Raw genomic sequence first — 22,033 nt, 5'->3', positions numbered from 1 at the left:
GTTATGTTTAAAGGTGAGCATCATTCTCAGTAGCATGATTAAATCTCACATTTCAGTCTATATCACCCAGAACGTGGATCAATGACTCCTTCGTTGAGTATTTGCATGCTGTATGTCCTACCCACCCATTAATCACTGCAGAGTCTAGTAGCTGTCGTTAATGCCAAGGTTTTTCAGTAGTTATGTTCAAGTGTGCCAGTTAGTTGTGGCTCCAAAGAACTAAAGTAGAACTAAAGTAGTGATGCTGGCAATTTTATTTTGGTGCATTGTTAATACCTAATCTGTTTTGTTGTTATTGTACTATGTCAAATTTGTACTATGCTCAGTTTTACATTAAACTTTATTGTAAGAGTGTATGGACAGGAAAATATGATCAAGTATGATACCACCTAGTTTCAGGTGTCCCTATTATCCCTATGGGTAACAGGGGACCACTGTCCTTGTTCACCACTGAGACCAGTTTCAGACTTCATTTGAGTACAATAGAAATCAGAATCTTATTTTTTTTTAAAGCTTTCTTTAAATACATAACTTTTTTTGCCAGTAAAAACTTCTTCTTTTTTTAAAGACTTGTTTATTTTTCTGGGAAAGGCAGGCCCATAGAGAGAAGAGACGGAAAATCTCCTGTGCACTGGTCCAATTCCCAAGTGGCTGCATCAGCCAAAACTGAGCCAATCTAAAACCAGGAGCTAGGAGCTTCTTCCAGTTTCCCACACAGGTTCAGGGTTTTAGTGTCCAAAGCTTTGTGTCCATTCTCTATTACTTTCTGAGGCCATAAGTGGAGCCCTGAATGGGAAGTGGAGCAGCCTGGAAAGGAACCAGCACCCATATGGAATCCCATCTCATGCAAAGTAAGGACTGAGCCATTGAGCCATTGAGTTGGGCCCAGTAAAGACCTCTTATAGCATCTTTAGTTCAGTCAACAGAACAAAGGAGCTCTAAAAATCTAAAACTTAATTAGTTTTTATTTTGAAGCATTTGTGTCTTATAGTAAGTTGGGTCAAGAGAATGTTATTCTTTATTGAATTATGAATCTATATTATAACTTTGATTTTAATAAAGTTTCATTACAGTAATGGCCAAATTGATCATTGCTGCTGTATCTTTTAAACCATTAACAAAACTGATCATGTTGTTAAGATAATAAAAAAAGTATGCAACTACTTTATCTTAGATTTTAGAACTATATAAAATTTAATTTTTATTGATAATATTATATTACTTCTGTATTAATAATTAAACTTGCTTTGAACTTTCTTGTCTTCCTTTAACATAAGCAGCCTAGAAGCTCAGCATCATCTATGCTGCCCACAATCACTCCTCATTTTTCTGTACATATCTGTAATTACATCTTTGGTCTTGCATGCTTTTGCTTGTTTCTGTCTTTTCTTTCTTTCCTTCTTTCTTTCTGTTTTTTAAACAAATAATTGCAGAGGTAGAGAGTGGGAGCAAACGAGTATGCAAGAGTGTCTTCCGTTTTCTGGGTGACTCATCAAATTGCTGCAGAGCCTAGGTTTATGCCAGGGCAGAGCCAGGAGAGAAGAGCGTCTTCTTTGTTTCTCATGTGGGGAACAGGGACCCGAGCACTTGGACCATCGTCCAGTGCTTTCCAACATGCAGAAACAGGGAGCTGGATCAGAAATGGAGCAGCCAGAATATGAACCCGTGCCTCATACAGGATGCCATGTCAAAAGCGGCAATTGACCTGCCATGCCATAACACTGACCCAATTTCATTAATTTTTAACTTAGGATGAATTTTCTTTTTCCCTTCTCAGGCAGCATACTTTGCCTACACTGGGCTAAGAGGAAATCATTGTCTGAAATGTTGGCAACATCTACTCATGCTCATGGGAAATGGTAGCAGGATAGAGGGAAGTGAAAGGGATGTGGGGGGTAGTGGACTCCAAGTGCTTCAGGTGACTGCGCTGTAGTCCTGGGTTGAGCATCAGACAAGTTCAGTTTCCTGACACATTGTTGCAGGAATAAATAGATGCAGAAAATATGATGATAATGATAAAGCATCGTACTTGCCTGGAGGTTGATGGTACAAACCTTTGGAGGACATCGTGAGACATCATTTCACTTGCTGTTAATAACATGGGAACAGTTTCCTTCTCCATAGTGTCGGGTCAGTGCTTTGTTTGCCTGAAAGCAGGTGGTAAATTGACTTCAGTATTTCTATTTAATTCTCTGAATTTTCTGCTTTTTTTTTTCTCCCATGTTCCAGGAAATAATGTCTGGGTGGAAAGAGCATGGAACTCAGAGTCATATGTTTCTTAATTTGAGAGCCAGTTCTGTCCACCATAAGCATAGCGGGGATACACTTAACCATTCCTTAGCCTGAGTCTCTCATTTCTTACATGAACATGACAATACGGCATTGGACCTCTATGTGATAAACAAATCAGAGCTGACATAAAACATTTAATCTGGAGCCTCACAGATAATACAGCCTTAAAATATTAGGAGTGACTCATATGAAAAATATTCCACATAAGCATAAAATAGTTTTCAAAGTCTTACACAAATGATTTTTGAGGATGTTTCCTGATACATGTGATACATGTACATTCTAAATGAAACAGCAAGTAATGAATCCTTTGGGAAACTGCTTAGTAAGTCCATTATCTTTATCTCCTTCAATAATGTCACAGACAGGAATGCATTGTTATCCCAGTTTGCTTGTGTGGCCAGTGACATTTGATAAGGATGGAGCGATATTGTGAAACAGCTCATGTGCTTGGGAATAGCCAACCTAGTGTAAATTTGGACTGTTCTGGAGTACGATTTGTCAGCAGACCTGAAGAACTTTGACTCAGCAACATTATTTCTAAAAATAGATTTTCAAGCAACTAGCCATATAATAGAGATGAAGAAAGCCAGCAGAGCTGTGTATTTAGGATATCTGCTACCAACCAGCTATCAGGAAATACAGTCCATTGCCGCGTCACCAACGCCGAGTGCTTGGAGCGAAGTAGACATTCAGTGTTCGTAGCCCAATGCATGTGAAGTTGGACATAATCACAGAAGATTTACATATGCAAAACCTCTAAAGAATAGACAATTAGTTAAAAATATGAATATCAGGAAAAATAAGTTAATTCAAAAAGGAATCTTAAAAAAAACCCTCAAGAATAGAAAAACATATGAAGAGCAGAAAAAATTATAAACAAATTCAAAAAAGAATCCTAAAATCTAATGTGACTTTTGCCTTCTTTCAGAGGCAGAGGCTGAGTCTACCAAAGATAGCAATTTTTTTTTTAAAGATTTATTTTTATTATTTTTTCATTGGAAAGGCGGATATACAGAGAGGAGAGACAGAGAGGAAGATCTTCCGTCCGATGATTCACTCCCCAAGTGAGCGCAACGGCCGATACTATGCCGATCCGAAGCCAGGAGCCTCTTCCGGGTCTCCCATGCGGATGCAGGGTCCCAAAGCCCTGGGCCGTCCTCGACTGCTTTCCCAGGCCACAGGCAGGGAGCTGGAAGGGAAGCGGGGCTGCCGGGATTAGAACCGGCGCCCATATGGGATCCCGGGTGTGTGAGGCGAGGACCTTTAACCACTTGCGCCACCGCGCCGGGCCCCAAAGATAGCAATTTTAAACTCAGAAACCAAAAGTGCAATCACACCAAAAAGCCACAGTGCACACTGCTTGAAGATTCAGAGTAATTTATTGTTTTCATGTTTTAATTATTTTTATGTTTGATTGTTTTTACATAGTTGATTATGGTGCAGAGGGACCAAGGTCTGCAAAAAGGAGGGTGAGACCATTATTTCCACAATCTCATTTTTTTCCTTCCTAAATTTGGGAGAGGGGGTCGGTGGGGGAGAAGCCACACATGGCCTCCCAACTGCCTCTGCACCCTGCGGTGGAGGACAGCCACCCAGCATCATCGCAGGGTCCTTGATGTGGTGCATGTTCCCAGGGTCCTGCTCATGAGGTTTTGATAACTCAGCAGTTCTGAATTACTGCTGATCTTGACACTCCAAGCATGATGAAATCTCTTCAAAATCCACTGGTTGAAATAGTCCACCTTAGAGTCTCCATTTGCCCAGTTATTCACTGCCAACACTTGGCTGGGGTAGATGATTGCTTTGTTCTGTCCTCCATCCTCTGCTGTGGTATTAGGTGTTCTCTGCACACTCCAGTGTATTGCCATGTCCTCCATGTGCACCTTGGTATGCTGTCCACTGCTCCATATAAGCCACTGAGTAGGCCCAGGTATAACACATGCCCTCCATGGTCAGACTGTGGAACCTGCAATTCTCTCCATGGTTGGAGTTCTGAGTCCAGTGATTCAGTTGCTGGGATCTCCATAGAAATGTCATCTGAGGTGACTCCAGATCTGAGGTGTTGCAGCTGCTGTGTCAGTTCTGTCTTCAGCCCTGTCTTTTGTACAAACCAATGGGTGTTGCAGCCCATTCCTGCCCACCACAGACTTGGCCTTCACAAAAACCAGTGGGAGCTGCAGCCTAGTCAGAGCAACCCGCAATGACCCTCACCAGTTCTGCCCCCCTGCCCGGGTTTCCATGTTTGCCAGTATATACAGCAGACTGATCCAGTCAGTCACACACCCCATTGAGCTTTCCAACATGGATTCAGACTAACTTAATCTTTAAGACTTTTTCAATGTTTTTATTTAAGAACAAAACCTCTGCATGTTATCTCTCTCTCTCTCTGTCTCTCTCTCTTTCTCTTACACACAGACACGCACACGAAGCATCTTAACATATTTACAGAGAAAAGCATATCAAGCATCTATAAGGTAGGGCTGTGGCAAACAAAAGTGTCATAAAAATGCACAGTCAAACCCATAATTATCATGTCCCATTGTTTCAGGATATCTTGGTTGCTTTCTAAATCCTCAGATTTTGCTTTAAGATTTCCAATTTTTCTTTTGTCCCCAATCTCAAGCCTTACATAACATGAATTCTCTCATTTTCTCATAGTGCTGTCACTACAAAGTGAGCTGATGTGATTTGCTTGACTCTGAGCTTAGGTCCATTTCTAGTTGCTGTTTGCTTCCCCCATTTTTTTTGTAAAGTGAGTTCTGCACACCCAGTACTCACTGTTCATCTTAGCTGTCTTCCATCCTAATACAGGAGTCTCTTCCTGGAGCATAGCTCTCTGCTGCCACCTTCTGGTTTCTTGTTGCTAGAACCAAATAGTGGGTCAAAGGTGAGTGTAAGCGCTGTCTCTTTCCAGCCTCTGAGATGTTATCCCACCCTTTTACAGCTGTTCAGAATGATCTTTTGATCTTTTATTCTTTCTCCAAAGAAGAATCGATCGAGTGATTGTAATAGGGATCTTATGGCCTGCAAAATTTAAAATGTTTTCTTTCTCTTCTGTCCTTCCCAAAGACATTTGCTAACTCCTGATCTGAAGAATACAGAAGCAGGTAATGTGAGAAGCAGCCTCTGCCCAGAGGGCCTTAGAGGAGTGCTCAAGGAAGGGACACTCATACAGGCCGCTACCCTCCCCAAAAGCATAATGGCAGTGTATAGTAGCAGGTGTGTCCCTGTCGGCTGCTAGATGGAACTTTACAGACGTTGAAGGACAGAGAACCCGTGGCGCAGGAGCAGGGGCCCTCGCTTCTGCACACACTCCCTGACGGCAGCCGTGCAGGTGGAGAAATGACAAGGGTCCCAGGACAAGGGTGTGGAGCCCCTTGCTGTGCCCTCTATGCCCTTCCGCCGCCCTGTGTCCATGCAGCCTGAATTCACCCAATTGGTGAATGAAAATGTCACAGTATCCGACTCCAGCATCACCTACCAGGTTAAAATAGACTTGGAGCTACCAGGCAATTAGAGGACCGACACACTTCTGTAACTCACGTCCAAGTTTACGTCCAAGTTTATCTTCCCCTTGTTTGGTGCTTGTAATTGGGTAACGTGCATTATTGCACTTATCTGTTGTAACTTTAAAATTTTTAGCATGTTATGTGTTTGACTGTTTATAGGACAGTTTGAATGCTTATAGGATATGTATAGTAGCAGGTGTGTCCTGTCACTGGTATAGGATATTGGCAGAGGATATTCAAAATATCCTATACCAATATAATGATGATTTTTTTTGAACCGTATATACATTGTGTAATGAGCAAGTAAAAGTGGTTAGCATACTCTGGCTTGATATGTTACTCTTTTCTTTGTTATGCCTCCACTGAAAGATTCAACAGCTTGCTTGAATCTGAAAGACTCTTTGAAATACACATTTCCTCACACTGACATTCCTTGACAGTCTAGACCTCTTGCTTTCCGGGGCTTCTCTCAGTGTGGGCACTCTGTTTGTGATGAAATTCGGGTGAAATACTTTTGAGAGGATTGTTACATAAGCATAATATTGTTTCAATTAAACATGCCCAAAAGCACATGTATGTCTCATTACCACAGATATTCATTTTAATCATGCAGTTAAAGTTATGACCCACGGCCAACAAGTTTATCCATTTCCTCTTTATAATGAATGTGTAATCAGGTGAATGATTCATTAGGAGCTGCCGTTTCTTTTTCCCAGACATTTTCACCCAGTGGATTGAGAATCTCTAAGTAATTGTTGGTAGGATACAGTGCTGGAACAGCTGGGAACTGGCAACTTATCTGAACTTTGATGCCCCTTACCAAGCCTGGCATGAGATGGTGCATAGGTCATGCTCCCCGAGCTTTTCATCAGTTCATCAAGCTTTTAAACTATACAGCTAAGCTAAGGCAGATGTGTAGTTGTATTTATTATTATTTAAGAGGCAGAGAGAGATTCAGAGAGGGAATTCAAGATATGACAGCATTCCCCACATGCCCACAATGATTGGCACTGAGACCCAGGTGAACCTGACAGCTAGGAATGCAGTCCAGGTGTCACATCCTACTAGCAGGGATCCAGTGGTTTGACCTCTCCCCACTGCATCTTGGACTTGACATTAATCTGAAAAGGGGAGCTGTAGCCAGAGCCAGAACCCAGGCACTTCGTTATGGGATTTGAGTATCTTTTTTTCTTTTTGAAAGATTTATTTTATTTTTGTCATTGGGAAGGCAGATTTACAGAGAGAAGAAAACACAGAAATGTCTTCTGTCCACTGGTTCACTGTCCATATGTCTTCATTGGCTGCAGCCCAGCCAATCGGAAGTCAGAAATTAGGAGATTCCTCCAGGACTGCCATACTGGTGCAGGGTCTCAAGGCTGTGGGCCATCCTTTACAGTCTTCACTGCTTCCCAGGCCACAAGCAGGGAGCTGGATGGGAAGTGGAGCAGCTGGGACACAAACCAGGGCCTATATGGAAATGGGATCCCAGTGCGTGTAAGGCAACAATTTAGCTTTATCACACCAGGCCCTATTTGAGCATTTTAGGTCTTCTGGTTCACATAGCCAGGAATAGATTGTGCACGCGCTACAAAGTTAGAGCTCAGTGTCTTTCATATCACATCTGACTTCACATCTCAGGAAAACTGTCCTGTAGCACTTGCCATCTTCAAGATGCTAACCAGGAAGGAAAACCAGTGTGATTAGAAAATCAGAATGTACTATTCGTTCGTTTGTTCGCTCATTCCTTCCTTCTTTCCTTCTCTCTCTCTTTCTCTCTCTCTCTCTGTCTCTCTCTGTCTCTCTCTTTCTCTCTCTTTGAGGGGGTCTTCCAAAAGCTCATGCAAAATTGAAACTTAAAGATACATTTTCAGGGTAAGTATTTGGTACACTGGTTAACTCTGCACTCTGCTGCATTCTATTTCCAAGGACCAACTTACTGTGGTTCCCTTTGCCCTTCTGTTGATATGCACCCTGGGAGGCAGTAGATTTTGGCCCTAATAATTGGTTCCCTGCCACCTAGGAGGGGGCTCTGGATTCAGCCTGGCTCTGGCTCATTTCAGGCTGCTGCGGTCACTTGGAGAGTGAAGCAACAAATGGAAGAACTCTCTCTCCTCTTGAAATCAAAGAAGTAAATATTTAAATATAAATTAATATCCATGCACAAATTTTAAATCTCTCTATAGTTTTTTCATAATACAGAGTTCCATGAGCTTTCAAAAGATCCCTCTTTGAAAGAGATTAAAAACATTTTTTGGAGTTCAAAAGGACTCCAGACATATACAGTTGTTTTTGCAACCTAGAAATTTAAAATTCTGGTTGCTGGCTTACTTCCGCATGTACATAAATGATTTACTCGGCAAATATTCTGTGACATGAATGGAAAGAGAGGAAACAGTGCTTTCTGTAAAGTGCTGCAGACTGGGCCCAAGCTACACTCTCAGGCAGTCCTGGGAGCTTGTTCTTGTCTCAAGAGTTAGTCACGTGACATCCCTTTCATGGCCCTGGTTTTCCCAGATTGGAAAGTGGTGCTGGGAGTTACTTCAGTACATGGATATGATGGTAAACTTACACACACATATGCGTGCATTCACAGGCCACCTGCTTTTTGCACAGCCTATCAGAGCTTGTCCTAATTTTCATTATCCTCAATCCATGTGCACAAGTTTTCAGTCAACATATAGTCCCCTAACATCATGACTGCATATACACACCTGTCTTTGCAAGGCTCTCTAGACTGTGCTTGTCTGATTCTCACATTATTAAACCAGGAAACATTTTCACAACCACTGTGAGCTCTTTGTCATTCTCCAGTTTATCTTTCTGAACATTTTCAATGATGGTGCAATCAGTATTTTTCTAAGCATACCGCACTCTAGTTCTTATGTTAATTCTGCCTCCTGGTAATTTGTATTCATTTAATCCTGATTCTGTTCTAGGCAGCTACATAATTCATGTTGCATCATTAAAAGGTAGAAACTTTTCCTAGCTCCCCACTTTCCCAGCAGATTTTGTTTCAGAGCGAACTCTGGCAGCAACACTAGATTGGCACCTGCCCCACCCTAAGTGTCCACCTTCAGCCCCGTGTATAGCAAAGGGATCTGAGTCACAGAACTGAACGTGCCAGTTTCCTGGAGAGCACCACAGCAAGGATATTGGTGTATGTCACAAAGCTATACCCTAAAAATTCCCATCATGTTAAAAAGTCCTGAGAATCTCATGGCCCTGAGATATTTAATCAATAAGTTAAAGCCCTGTTTCCATCTCAACCAGCCTTCTGTGTGGGGCAATCATCTATGTGTCTCTATTTCACTGCAGGTCAAAAAGAATGTTGTAAAGATCAGATAGGGTGATTCTGCACAGTGTAAATGCAATATATTTTATCCATCATGGTTGGTAGTTTATACCTTGTAGTTTTATTATAAAGGAAACACAAGACGTTAATAGTGTTGGGTAGATTTAACTGCTTAGTCTCCCTTTAGGGATCTGCTAACGCCCTGGCTTAAAGGGCCCGACTTGCTTCCAGGGCTTCTCACATTCAAAGACTGCTGAGCTCATGAACAATGTCTTGCCATCTTTATCTGGCTTGGAGCAGATCTGAAGGTCTGTTCTCACCCCATGGCTCCCACTGAGGTTGGCCGAGGTTGTTAAGCTCAGTCCATCTCTCTGCCTAGGGCCAATAGGTTCCACCGGCAGTAACAGGAGTTGGTCCCAAGTGTGTAACATTCCAGGGTCAGCTGTATAGGGGGCACTTCTAGTGACACTGAGACGGGAAGACAAATGTCCACCCTCTGGGGCCTGGCACTTCCTGGCACCATTGCTCACCAAGTCAGTCTGTGGCACTTGCCAGGCTGCTTTGAGGGGCTTCAATAGTCAATGATTTTCCTGGGAACGTCCTTTCTTCTTGGTGTGTTGCTAGAGCTCCACTGGACCAATGAGATTTTCAGTAGCAGAGATGGTCCACTGAAAGTACCCTCTGTTCTAAGTGTGAACAGGTACTTTTTTTTCTTGTAATCAATCCATATTTGACTTTCCTGCCTGGTTCAACACATTTTGAGGTAGTGCAGGAGATGAAACTGGAAAACCTCTCTGAAATGCTACACGGAAGCTTCCAGTTAGAATGGTGCTTTTGGCACAGTTGTTAAGATGCCATGTGGAGTGGCTGCATATCCATTGGAGTGCTGTGTGCAAGTCCTGCCTCTGCGGATTCCAGCTTTCTGCCAGGAAATGCCATAGCGGGCAGCAGGTGGCGGGTCAGGTGACTAGCGCCCTGCCCTGCACCTGGGAGACTGAGACGAGTTCAGCGCTTCAATCCACCCCAGGCATTTGAGGTGTGAACTAATGGTCAATTCAATAAATAGGTTTTTAAAAAGAAGTTTCAAATACCTCTCTAAGGAAAGTGTGGGTTTGTCCTCTGATAACAGATTGATTTGATTTTATAGAGTTAATATTGATTTTAAAAGGTGTACTTTTGAGTCAGAGCATCGGCTCAACAGACTAATCTGGCAGCTGGTTGCACCAGCATCCCATGTGGGTACCCATTTGTATCCGAGCTGTTGCACATCCCATGCAGCTCCCTGCTTGTGGCTTGGGAAAGCAGCAGAGGATGGCTCAAGTTTCTGGCTCCTGCCCCTACCTGGGAAACTTGGAAGTGGTTCCTGGCTCCCGGATTTGGGTCTTCTCAGCTCCAGCCATTGCAGGATGAACCAGCAGATGGAAGACCTTGTTTCTCTATCTCCTTCTCTCTGTAAATCTGCCTTTAAAATAGAAATAAATAAATATGTTTTTTTTAAAAGTGCAGTTGAGGCTTTATTTTAAAACAAATACAGTTGTCTTGCACTTGTGGTTTCAGATTTCCTGTTGATTCTTAAACTATTTTTGTTATAATTTCTACTATGTCTTAGCTTTATATCCTTAAGTTATTTTTGCATTGTATTAGCTTACCTAAGAGGCTTATGTTTGTTTAAGTAATGGGCTGCTCTCTTATTAGTTGTTGATTAAAAAAACTTGAATGAATGTATGAATGATTTTTAAAGAAGCATAATGTAGGAAATCCATTTGCAGCTAGGTGGAGATTTCTAAAGCATGTGTATTGCTTAACATTCTTTATTAATTTTCTTAATCTGCATAATATGTTATTCACCGCTTCACCTTTGACCTATTCAAAAATTCATCTCTCCACTCCCCTGCTTTTTAATTAGTTTCAGTGAAAGTTCAATATAGCATTCTATCTTGGAAATTATGTATTTTCCTCTAGTCTATAGATGTATTTTAAATTTTGTTTCTTGTTTGTGTGTGCATGTTTGTGTGTTGTTTTTATTATTCCTTTATGTTACAATTCCATAGGCTCTGGGGTTTCTCTTAGTGCCTCCCCAACTCCCCCTCCCGCTTTTCCCCTATGTTATTACAATAGCATAGTCCTTCATAAATAGTCCTGAGTCTGTCATTCTATTTCAGTGTATCCTGATATTATAGGTATGGACAATGGCCAAGTGTCCAGCATGCTATTGTCATAGGTGTATAACTTGCTTAGATTTGGGCCATGTAACTAGTAAGAGTGACATATTAAATATAATGCCTCATTTGTCATCCTGTTTCCTTCTTTGGGATTGTTCCTTTACTTTAGGAGATTATGATTCAAATGGGTTGCTCCATCTGGAGCACAGGTTGAGTTGAAAGAAAGGCCCAAAGTCTTGTTCTTCACATTAGCTCTATAGACTCTGGGCAAGGATGGGTGATTCTGTAAGGAAGTTGGTAATAGAGACACTTCTGACGTTGCTCTGCTGTTCTTCACCGTGCTCTGACATCTGGAGGACCCCTGCACATTCAAACTACCTCTTCACTCAAGGAGCTGTAAGAGAGAATTATGCAACAGAAGGAAATTTATGGTTCTTCCAATTCTTGTTTTTTTTGTGGATACTCGACAATCTTGGGACAATTTGTTCAACTTCCAAAGGCAGAATTTATCCAACATTTTTTTTTTTTAACTCACTAGCTTTCAAGGAGCTACTGAAAAATAAGTGAAAAAGATAACATCACTTATAACCAAATGGAGAAGTTGATATTATTTTTCAAACTTCACATTTGAATTGTATTTTTCTTATTTTTCAAAGCTGACTGTGCTGATTTTGGAACATAATATTAACTATTAATACGAAATACAGCAGTGTGATAGTACTTTAAAATGAGGAACCTGATGACTTTCTAGGATTCACTTTCTGATTACTCCATTTTTCTATATTCTGGACTATAAGGTATGCACTAAATGCAACTAAATTTTGTAATTTTGTCTTAATGTTACGTAAAATAATTATCTTGCCTCAAACAACACTAAGCTTTTTAAAAAAATATTCCTTTTATTTTTATCATTTTTGTATTTTTTGCAGCACTAAGCTTTTTAAAAAATTTTATAATGCACAAATTTTAATGGATGTTTTACTCTATTGCAACATAAGTAAAATATGTCTTGTGTTAGCAATTTTGAAAGTGTTTATTCATATTCTGTGACTAAAAACTCATTTTTAAAAATTTGATAACATACAGGGCAGAGAAGATTTCTTGAAAAAGCTTATTCGAAGTCAAGTGGCTGCTGGAATGGTGATGCAGGTAATACTAATTTGGTCTCAATATTTTACTCTTCCTTTAATTTGCTTTTTACTTAGCATTTTAAATTTGCCTGTAATGAGGCATCTTGTCACTACGTGGTTTGCAAGCCAGCAGTTTTCTCTCCTTAGCTGATGACAGTTGCCCTCTGTGTACAACTAGCTGTGTCTGCTCATGCATAAAGAAACTGACCTCCCATACACATATCTCATTTTGTAGCTTAATGGGAATTTCTGCCAGTCTAGTAAAAGGGCAGGGAGATCTTATTCTGAAGTGTCTAACTCTTTGGTTTGTTTTGTGATGATGTTATATTTTCTTTACTTTTAGTGTCTCTCTCAAATTTCTTTATTTAACCCTGAAAGCAAAATATGCTGTGGTGTTTCTGCAGCACAGATTTGAATCTAAAGCACTGTGTTCAGCAAAATCAACCTGAATTTTAAAATTCTTATCTACTACTTGCATGTTCTTTGAAATCCGGCTTGGGATTTGTTTGATCTGTAACACATATCTGGAATATCTCCCCTTCAGAAATATATACATATTTGAAATTTTTGTTACAAGAAAAATGAAATCAAGTTACAAGACAATATAGGAGCATATTCTTGGGGATTATCTGAACCTTTGGTTCTCTTTGAAGTAAACGTGAATTTTGTGATTTTTTTTATTATGTCTGCGTATTTCTGCACAACAATGCCACAATCTTTCTGCCTAACGTTTTCTTACTAACTTCCTGTTCATTATTTGTATGTGTTCTTAGGTGGCGGGCATTGTATATATTCTACTATTTGTTCCTGGGACTGTGTTCTCTAACTTCCTGTCTCCCTATAACCACTTAAGCATGTTTTAGCTTTATTGCCCATTAAATTTTTCTCTCATTTCTTATAATGATAATCAATGCCTTTTTAATCAACTGTATTTGAACTGATTTCTTTTCTATGCTGGCATGTATTTGATTTTTAAATAACAAAAAGATGACTACCTGACACGTGTCTGGATCAGTGTTAATAAATGTTTAATTAATTAATAACTGAATGAAAATTAAAATTATTTAAAATATTTGCTGGCAGAAAAGAATGTTTTCCATTCAAGAATCTCAGTTGCTGGAGAGGCAGGATCTTCTGCAAAAGAAAGCCATATACAACCTAACCATTGCAGGCATGGAGGAACCTCTAAGTCAGATGGAAGAGGAAGCTGAAAGAATCAGAGCTATCCACCAAGATCAAACTAATGTAAGCATTTATGGCTAACCCAGAACCCAATTTGTACGAATGTTGAGACTGGTAAATCATGTATCAAGTTGATGTAATTCTGTGGAAAATTCTGGCTTCACACAGGAAAAACATGGACAAACCAAGTAACATGAGTGCTTCAGGACCTCTCCACTGGTCTGCAGTGATACTGTGTAGCTGCATTCGCTGCCCTGGGTCCCATGCTCTTAAGAATGCTCTTAGGAAAAGTAGTATTTAAGTGGCTGAATGGTGTCTTTTCCCACTGTGGTCAGTTTAACTGAGTCTTCAATTCTTCTTAACAGAATACAGAAGCTGTGGTTTCTTGAATTCTTTCTATAGCGTAAGGAATCTTGACACTTTTTTTTCGTCGTAAATTGTGACTGTGTTGCAAATGTTAAGACCAAGTGAAAAAATATTTTCAAAGCTACAAGCTAATGGCAGTAACTGATATGACCAGCCCTTCCCAAAGCAAAAGTTAGTAGATAAATATGTTCAGGTCGTGTCGTTAGTCTTCTGGAAACGCAGAGGGTGTGGTGAGAGTTATACATCCTGTCCTTCCCTTAAGGGAAGGTGTGCATTCAATGTATTCGGGCCATTTGTGTAGGAGTCAAGTTTTTCTTTGAAAGTGATGATGCAAATTGATACTCTTGGTCATTAATAATTTTCAAAATATCTTTATCAAAGAAATTATAATTTATAAGTACTCTTATTATAAGTACTTAGTTTTGTAAAGTCTCCCTCATGAGCCAGACAAACCATTACAGACTGGAGATAACGTGAGCCCAGACTGCCTGAGCATTGTCTGCAAGATCACCAGACAGAAAAACCACAGGTTCTGAGCACTGCTTTATTTCGGGTCTGAAATGCCATCCTTGTGCTCAAGTAACAAATACATCACTGGTGCTAGCATCTAGTGGGACAGTGATTTTAATAATGAATTCACCTTACATTAATCAAAGAGTTCTTAATTTCATCAAAAGGCTTAGTAAAATTAAATAAGAACAATAACACATTCCAAGACATGATCAATATAGTGACTTTCTTCCCTTATTTTATGAAAGTCATGATTTTGTGTTTTTTCATGATTCAATAATCACTTTTTATATTTTAATAGTTAATAAATACATAGCATATGTATTTATTAAAATAAATACATAAAATAAGCACTGGAAAGGAATAGATTTTGGCACACTTCACAATGACTTAATAATTTATATTTGACAAAAGATTTTATATGGCATAATAGATTTTTTTTACTAAAATTAATTCTCAAGTAATGCAAATGGAATATTGTGATTTTACATATCATGGTATATATTATAAGGCATGTGTGGTGATTTTCCAAAGTAAAAATTGTTGTTTTTAAAAATAGCCACTTGGATACATTTGGTCTAAACCATTACAGAAACTGTCAGGTAAATGCAGTACATCTGAATACTTGGATGTCTTCTAGACACTTAATGAGGTACTTGAGAAGAAAGCCAATGTTAGAAGAAGGGTGGAAAAAACCAAGAAAAGCTTGAAGAAAAGAGGGAGAAAAACCCTTGAAGCACTAACAGAAACTGAGGTGAGAAGTGTCACTTTACAAAATAATTTTGACTTTATATTTTTTATGAATACAAAAAATGATTTAAGCAAGTTTAATTTGAGATAAGCTTCTTATTGCTAACGGATTGTACTGTTTGCGACAGGACACAGAGGAACACACAGTTATATATGGCCTCCATGTACACATTTAGTTCTATTAAACTTTTATTTATTTATTTCCTTTTTCTTCGAGAGGGGGAGGGAACTCCCTTTTGCTGATCCACTCCCCAGATATTTCCAGTAGCTGGCGCTGGATTTTAGATAGATCCAAGAGCCTAGAGCCAAGTTGGGTTTTCCTGTGTGGCTCACTGCGACCCAAGTGCTGGAGCCATTGCTGCCGCCCAAGGTGTGTGTTAGCAGAAGCTGGAATTGGAAGGCACCCTTGGTGTGGAATGAAGACATCCCAAATGATGCTATACCTTCAGCTCAAGCTCCTGGCTATGTCCCTTTATAGAGTCTTTCCTGCTTCTGCCTGTAAAAGGGTCTGATAGCCTAATCCACATCAAGTGCAAATACAATTGAAGTTGGGTTCTTGAGGTAATTGGATTTCTGTAATTGTTTTATGCTGACTCCTGTTGCTTGGGAATCTCAGGGAGCAGTGAAAAGAGAGGAAAAGGAGAAAGCTAAGAGGAAAAACAAAGGAATGAAACAGAGACTGGAGAAGAAAAAGAAACAGGGGAATCACTGTGCTCTGTTTTGGTGTTCCTCCAAAACTCTTCTTGGCAAGCATCATTTGTTTTATTTTTGTTAGTTCTTTTTTTTTTTAATTTTGTAATTTGGTTCCATAAACTCTGGGATTTCCCACCCTTGCCCTACTGACTCCTCCCATATTATTATAGCAGTATAGTCCTTCACAGAGTCCTAAGTTTATCAACCTTCTATTTAAGTGTATCCTGATATTGTAGGTATGGACAATGACAGATAGTCAGTCCATCATCCTATTGTCAAGATATATTTCACAGATTCACTGGGAGTCCATCTTTGATTGATAGTAGAGATGTATACTGCATTGTATCTTTACATCTGGATATGATAGTCTCATTACACACTAATATGCCTCAATCCCATTAAATTGAAAAGCCATAAAATAAAATCAACAGAAGGAAGAAAAATAGAAATTTTACAACATGAAGTTAAATAGCATGGCTACTTAATGCCTAACATGCTGTTGAAGAAATGAAAAAGAAATTCAAAAGCTTCTTGAATAAAATGATGCTACTGTATGACCTATGAATTAGTGAGGTAATTAATAACAATAATAATTAATAATAATAATAATAATAAACCACTTAGCAAGGCCTGTGAGTGGCCCTTAAGTATGAGATTAGTTCTTCAATAAAAGAGACCCCAGGGAGTCTGCTTGTACCATCCCTGACCCTGCCAGGGCACACTCTGTTGGTGTCTTGTTCTTGGGCATTTTTTAGCCTTAACACAAGAAACAGATTTCAGTTTACAAACTACTCATCCTAGGGTATTTTGTTGTAGCAGTCTGATTTAAAACAGAAAGGAAATGAGGAAAGTGACTGGGGGGGTTGCGGGAAGGAACAAAAGAAGAAGAAGAAAAAAAGAAGCTGATATTGAATTTAATAAAAAAAAATTAACACGATTTCACTGTAGTTTAACAGATGGAAGTATGCCTACTGTCTCAGTTCCCGATCACCAGTTTGACATTTTTCAATATAAAATATCATACTTACCATAAATATAATTGTAAATGAACAAGATTTTTGATTTTCAGATAGAGAATTTTGTTTTCAAGTGACTTATATAACAGTTATTTCAATATAATATATTATGTAAAGAGTGTGTGGATTAATACTAAGAATACAAAAATTTAATTTCAAAAAGATTACATAACTCTTTACATTTTAAATCAACCACAAGTCAGATTTGATCCTCAGGAATCATCTAGGTTGTTTCCGTTTGTCTTACCACTTGTCTTGTATACAAAGACTCTAAGTTTCCAGCTAAGCTACGGAAATGACTTCACATGATAAAATTTTATCCTGTTTTTCTAGGGAGAATAGTGTGTGTGTGTGTGTGTGTGTGTGTGTGTGTGTGTGTGTGTATATGTGTTTGTGGGAAGACTGTGTGGAATATAATAAGGTTTCTAAGACAAGCATTCCAATCCCCAGCTGATGAGAGTAGTATCTCAGTAAACTGAATATGATTCAAGACCCAAAAGTTTTAAGAACCTTTGTACTTTTATTTCATATAGCGCACTGTAACTTGAAGTAAATGGTATCTTACTCCCCCACAAGCAAAACTTTCAGTTAGACACCTCGTATCCCTTATTTTCAGAATTCTCATGTACTGTGCACACTGAAGGCCTGATGGGGCTCCCTTGAGTTTTCTGAAGTCACCCTTCTTACCTCTCATGTCCTTCTATCTCTTCCCCACTTTACCTAGCTGTAGAACAAAAGTATTTTCAAAAATACCAGTGAGAAAAAGGCAAACTTCACTTTTCCCCGGGGATGTGGTGCTTGAACCCAAATTTGCAGTTTCAGCATCCTTTTTAACCCAACAGAAAGAATGGAAAAAATGAAAACATTCCAACTGCAAAGTGTTTGCCTTGCTATACCTCAATTTAGTGCCTGCTGTATAGGAGTCACCATGTTCCCAACTCTCCAGGGGAAAGAGGGAGTGGATTCTTGGGGAAAGGTGACTAAAGGTATAAAGGATTGTGAATAGTGAGTGCATTTCATCCCTTCAAAAAGAGTTGGCATGGTTGATTGTCAGGATTGTCTGGGGCTGCCTCTGGGGCAGACCTCATAAACAGAATCACTTTTCTGTGCCAGTCTGTTCCCCAAGATTTAGCAAGTTATGCTGAACAATAAGCAAAGGCTCAAATAGGAGTAGACTAAAGGATATTACCAGATACCAGAGTGTCTTTGCTGAAGCACTTTTAAGAAAGAAAGCATGCTGGGATTCCAAAAGTAGATCCACAAATGGATGACATGATTTATTCCAGCAATGAAGAATCAGTGAGCTAGTTCAGAGCAGAAAAGAAACTCATGTTCCCAGCAAGGGCATTATCTTTATCCAGTGCTATCAGTGCGAGTTTGGTTATTGATGCTAATTTCAGTGTGCTGACAAATGCAGATACACATTATTTCATTGGCTTGTCACAGCAATCCATGAAGTACTTGCCATCCCATTTATACAATCCAAGGTTGAATGAATTAATTTCTGGAGTAGCAAGGGTCTCCTTTGATCCATATGAAAAGGTCCCATGTGCCTTTTTCTAGTACATATGCTGAAATCTCATGTGAATTCTTCCAAGAGTGGTGACCAAAGTTCATTTGCCAGCTACAGAGAAAAAAGGAAGTGTCAGAGGTATCTAATCTCCAACCTGTTTTCATCATTTTGTAGCTGCATCATATTGAGCTAGTTATTAAACCTCTGAATCTCAGACTTTCAATTATCAAGTTGATATAGCATTAATTACAGTGTTATATTGAGTCCCCAAAGCATCACTCAAATACTGAACATTTTCCCGTAACTGGTACATTGTAGCACTCACTGACTGCTCTCCTATCCCTGTTAGGTTAGGACATGAAGTATACTAGACTGAAGATAGAAATAACCTGCAGACTAAAATCATTGTTCATCCCTACTATCTTAATTTTACCCACGAGTTGGCAAGTAGGCACCAAAAACAAATGGCTATGCCTAAAAGAGCTTAAGGGATTTTTATAAAGTAAAAATGTTTCTTCCATGAAAATCTTTATATCTAATATTGATGATATCATTTAAAAATTATTATTGAGTATGAGGGCATAGTGGGAGAGTGCCACATTATCTTTATCTTGCTATACACTGGGGATATTATCAAGATAATCTCCGTAGGATTTATTGGTGGACTGCATATGGGTCATCACATAATTTTTAAATAGTTTGTTCTATACTAGACCACAAACTAAATACAATAATTTACCTGGGAAGATAACAGCAACAATAATAAATATTTGATAAATGTTTTCTGTGTCCTCGGCCTTGTCCTAAGCACTTGGATAAAGTAACTCATTTCATCTTCCTGTGAAGAATTTGCTCTTATCTACATTCTGTGGTGGAGAAATCTAGTGTCTTATTCATGGATTCAGATAACTCAGTGGTGATGAACCTGGGATTGTGCTCCAGAGAGCTGAGTAGTGTTCCATTGTGTATATGTAAACTGCGTTTTCTTTTATCTAGTTATCAGAAGACAGACATCTGGGTTGAATCCATAGCTTAGCTATCATGCATTGAGCTGCTGCAAACATGGGATTCCAGACAACTCTTCCATATGCTGATTTCATTTCCTTTAGGTATATTCCTAGGAGAGGGATGGCTGAGTCATATAGGAGATCTGTTTTCAGATATCTGAGTAATCTTCATATTGTCTTCCATATTTTTGTGCTAGTTTATGTTCCCACTGATAGTGTATTAGAATACATTTTTTCCCCACATCCTAAACAGAATTTGTTATTTTAAAATTTTTGTGTGGTAGTCATTCTCACTGAAATCAGGAAAAATCTCCAGGGCTTGATTTGCATTTTCCTGTGCATATTCTCATGTGTCTGTTGGCCTCTTGCATTTTATAATTTGAAGATTGCCTTCTCCCATTTCTTAACAGGATTGCTCATTTTGCTATTACTAAATTTCTTGAGTTTTTAGATATCCTAGATATCAATCCTTTGTTATATCTATAGTTTGCTGATACTGTCTTCCATTCTGTCAGTCACCTCTTTACTTTGCTGAGTGTCTTTTGTTGTTTTAAAATAAAACTGAAATGTATGATTTATTTATAAAATACAAATGATGAAAACTGGCAAAGGAGAAAAAAATCTCATAAGGATAGAACAGTGATAATAGAGGAAGTTTAATTGGTTCAAGCGTTGCTAGGAATAAGAACAAATGAAAATGTTTTACCGGTCTCCATACAAGAACTAGTTAAACAGCACATGAAAACATCAACTATTTCCAAACTCATTTTATAATTAAAGAATAAGTATAAAAGCATTGTTGAAAGCCATGGCACAAAAAATTTTTATAGCTGATACCACTTTTGAACTAAATGGCAAGATCTTTATACTATGTAAGCCAATTTTGTAATGTAATAAAACATAATACATAAACCAGTTTTTTTTAAATGTGAAAATGATTCTGCATAAGAAACTTGTGCTATAATTCACTTCATTAGTAGATAAAAAGGCACTTAACCTGAGTATTTGACAAGGGTCCATAGCTTCTAAGAATTCTAAAGTAACACTAAGCTTTCTAGTAGTACAATGAAAACATCCTTACTTTTACTCATTTTTATTATTAAAGATATTACAAAGATACTCATTAAGGATAATGTTTTACTGAATCAAAAATAAAATTTTAAAAAATATATAAAAACATTTTATAATCTGAACATAGAGTGCCTGCCAGTATTTTCCAATAAATACTGTATTTGATAATGAGACACTAAATGTATTTTGATTATTCCTCATAACAGTATTATTAATTACCTGTGACACAAGTCACCAAAGAGAGAACTTGTGTTTAACATTGGAATAAAAAACCATCATGGTTTTTGTATCTGAATGTTAGTTTCATTTATAAGAAATAAAAATGTCCAGAGATAGAATATCTAATATAAAACAATTCCAATGAAAACCAGTGTGTGTGTGTGTGTGTGTGTGTGTGTGTGTGTGTGCTCATGTTTGTGTGTGTAGAAATTCCTAAGAGGGTGGTAGCAGGTACTAGGAGCTGGAAGTTAGGTAAAGGTCAATTTCATCTTCCCTTTGAATACTGTGGTTTCTAAAGAACATGTACAATGTGTGAGATGTTGGAAAACGTTGCAGATGACAAAATAAACGCAGAATGTGGCTTTCTCAGGAAGCACTCCATCTGGTTGAGATGCAAGCAGGGAGTGGGACAGCCATGAATACATCCTAAACATAGCTGCAGTGGCAGAGTAGTGAGATGTGAGAGGGCTGTGGAGCAAGAAACTCCTGGAACTATGTGGGAGACCCCGCAGAGTACTGGGCTCTTAATTTAGGTCTTACCCATCCTCAGCTGTTACAGACATTAGGGAGTGAACAAGTAGGCAAAAGGTATTTCTCTTTCCCTCTGGCTTTTTCAAATCAATAAATATTGAAAAAGAAATCACATTCCTTTTCAATAGCTCAAAGAAAAGAAGGAGGGAAGGAAGGTAGGAAAGAAGGAAAGAAGGAGGTAAAGGAGGGCTTCTGGGAGGTAAGAAGATAGGGAGAAAAAGGGGGAGGGACAGTGGGAAGAATGGAAAAGCAGAAAAGAACATAAAAGAAACAAGAGAAAAAGGGGAAAAGGGGAAAGAGCAAAGGCTGTGGTCTCCAAGTGTTTTGTCTCCGTTTACATAGGAAGATCTGTACTCTTCACAGTCTCAAGGCATCTATGAATGCTTTTTCTCTCTCTAGACTGAGCCCACAATGGGGAAATCTTAAGACTGTGGGTGTCAAGTGAGGGGACAGCTGCCCACTGATGTACAGAGCCTCACTGATGCTACTTGTTAAAGGTGCTCACATACAATGTTTGCTTTTCGCTGCTGTCTGCAGGAAATTCCATGCCTCTTTCATCTCTTGATTGGAGTATCCTATGGTGCCACCATCAGCATTCTGATGGAGGTTTGTTCAAAGTAATTATTAACATCAGTGCTTCTGAAAAATCTCAGTTTCCCATCTTTGTTTAAGACCAAGAAATTAATTATAACCTGAAATGCAAGTTTTGTGATAGACAGCGGTACCTGGAGTTTCCTGTGCCCTTTGATTTCTATGTATTTAATTCATACTAACTCCCTTCCACTAC

General features: G+C 38.9%; 1 protein-coding gene across 1 annotated transcript in view; it reads left to right on the top strand.

The window, feature by feature from the left end:
* CCDC178 (coiled-coil domain containing 178) overlaps positions 1-22,033 on the top strand; it is a 301,909-nt gene that overhangs the window by 56,450 nt on the left and 223,426 nt on the right. Inside the window, exons 12-14 of the mRNA XM_040984659.1 lie at positions 12,345-12,407; positions 13,472-13,633; positions 15,087-15,200. Of these exons, the coding sequence (XP_040840593.1) occupies positions 12,345-12,407; positions 13,472-13,633; positions 15,087-15,200 (339 nt within the window). The remainder of the gene's footprint in view (positions 1-12,344; positions 12,408-13,471; positions 13,634-15,086; positions 15,201-22,033) is intronic.

The sequence above is a fragment of the Ochotona curzoniae genome, unplaced genomic scaffold (assembly GCF_017591425.1).
Source record: "Ochotona curzoniae isolate NIBS_2020 unplaced genomic scaffold, NIBS_Ocur_1.0 contig_43, whole genome shotgun sequence".
Lineage (NCBI taxonomy): Eukaryota > Metazoa > Chordata > Mammalia > Lagomorpha > Ochotonidae > Ochotona > Ochotona curzoniae.
Note: the sequence above shows the minus strand (reverse complement) of the source record. Positions and strands in the feature narration are given on the sequence as shown.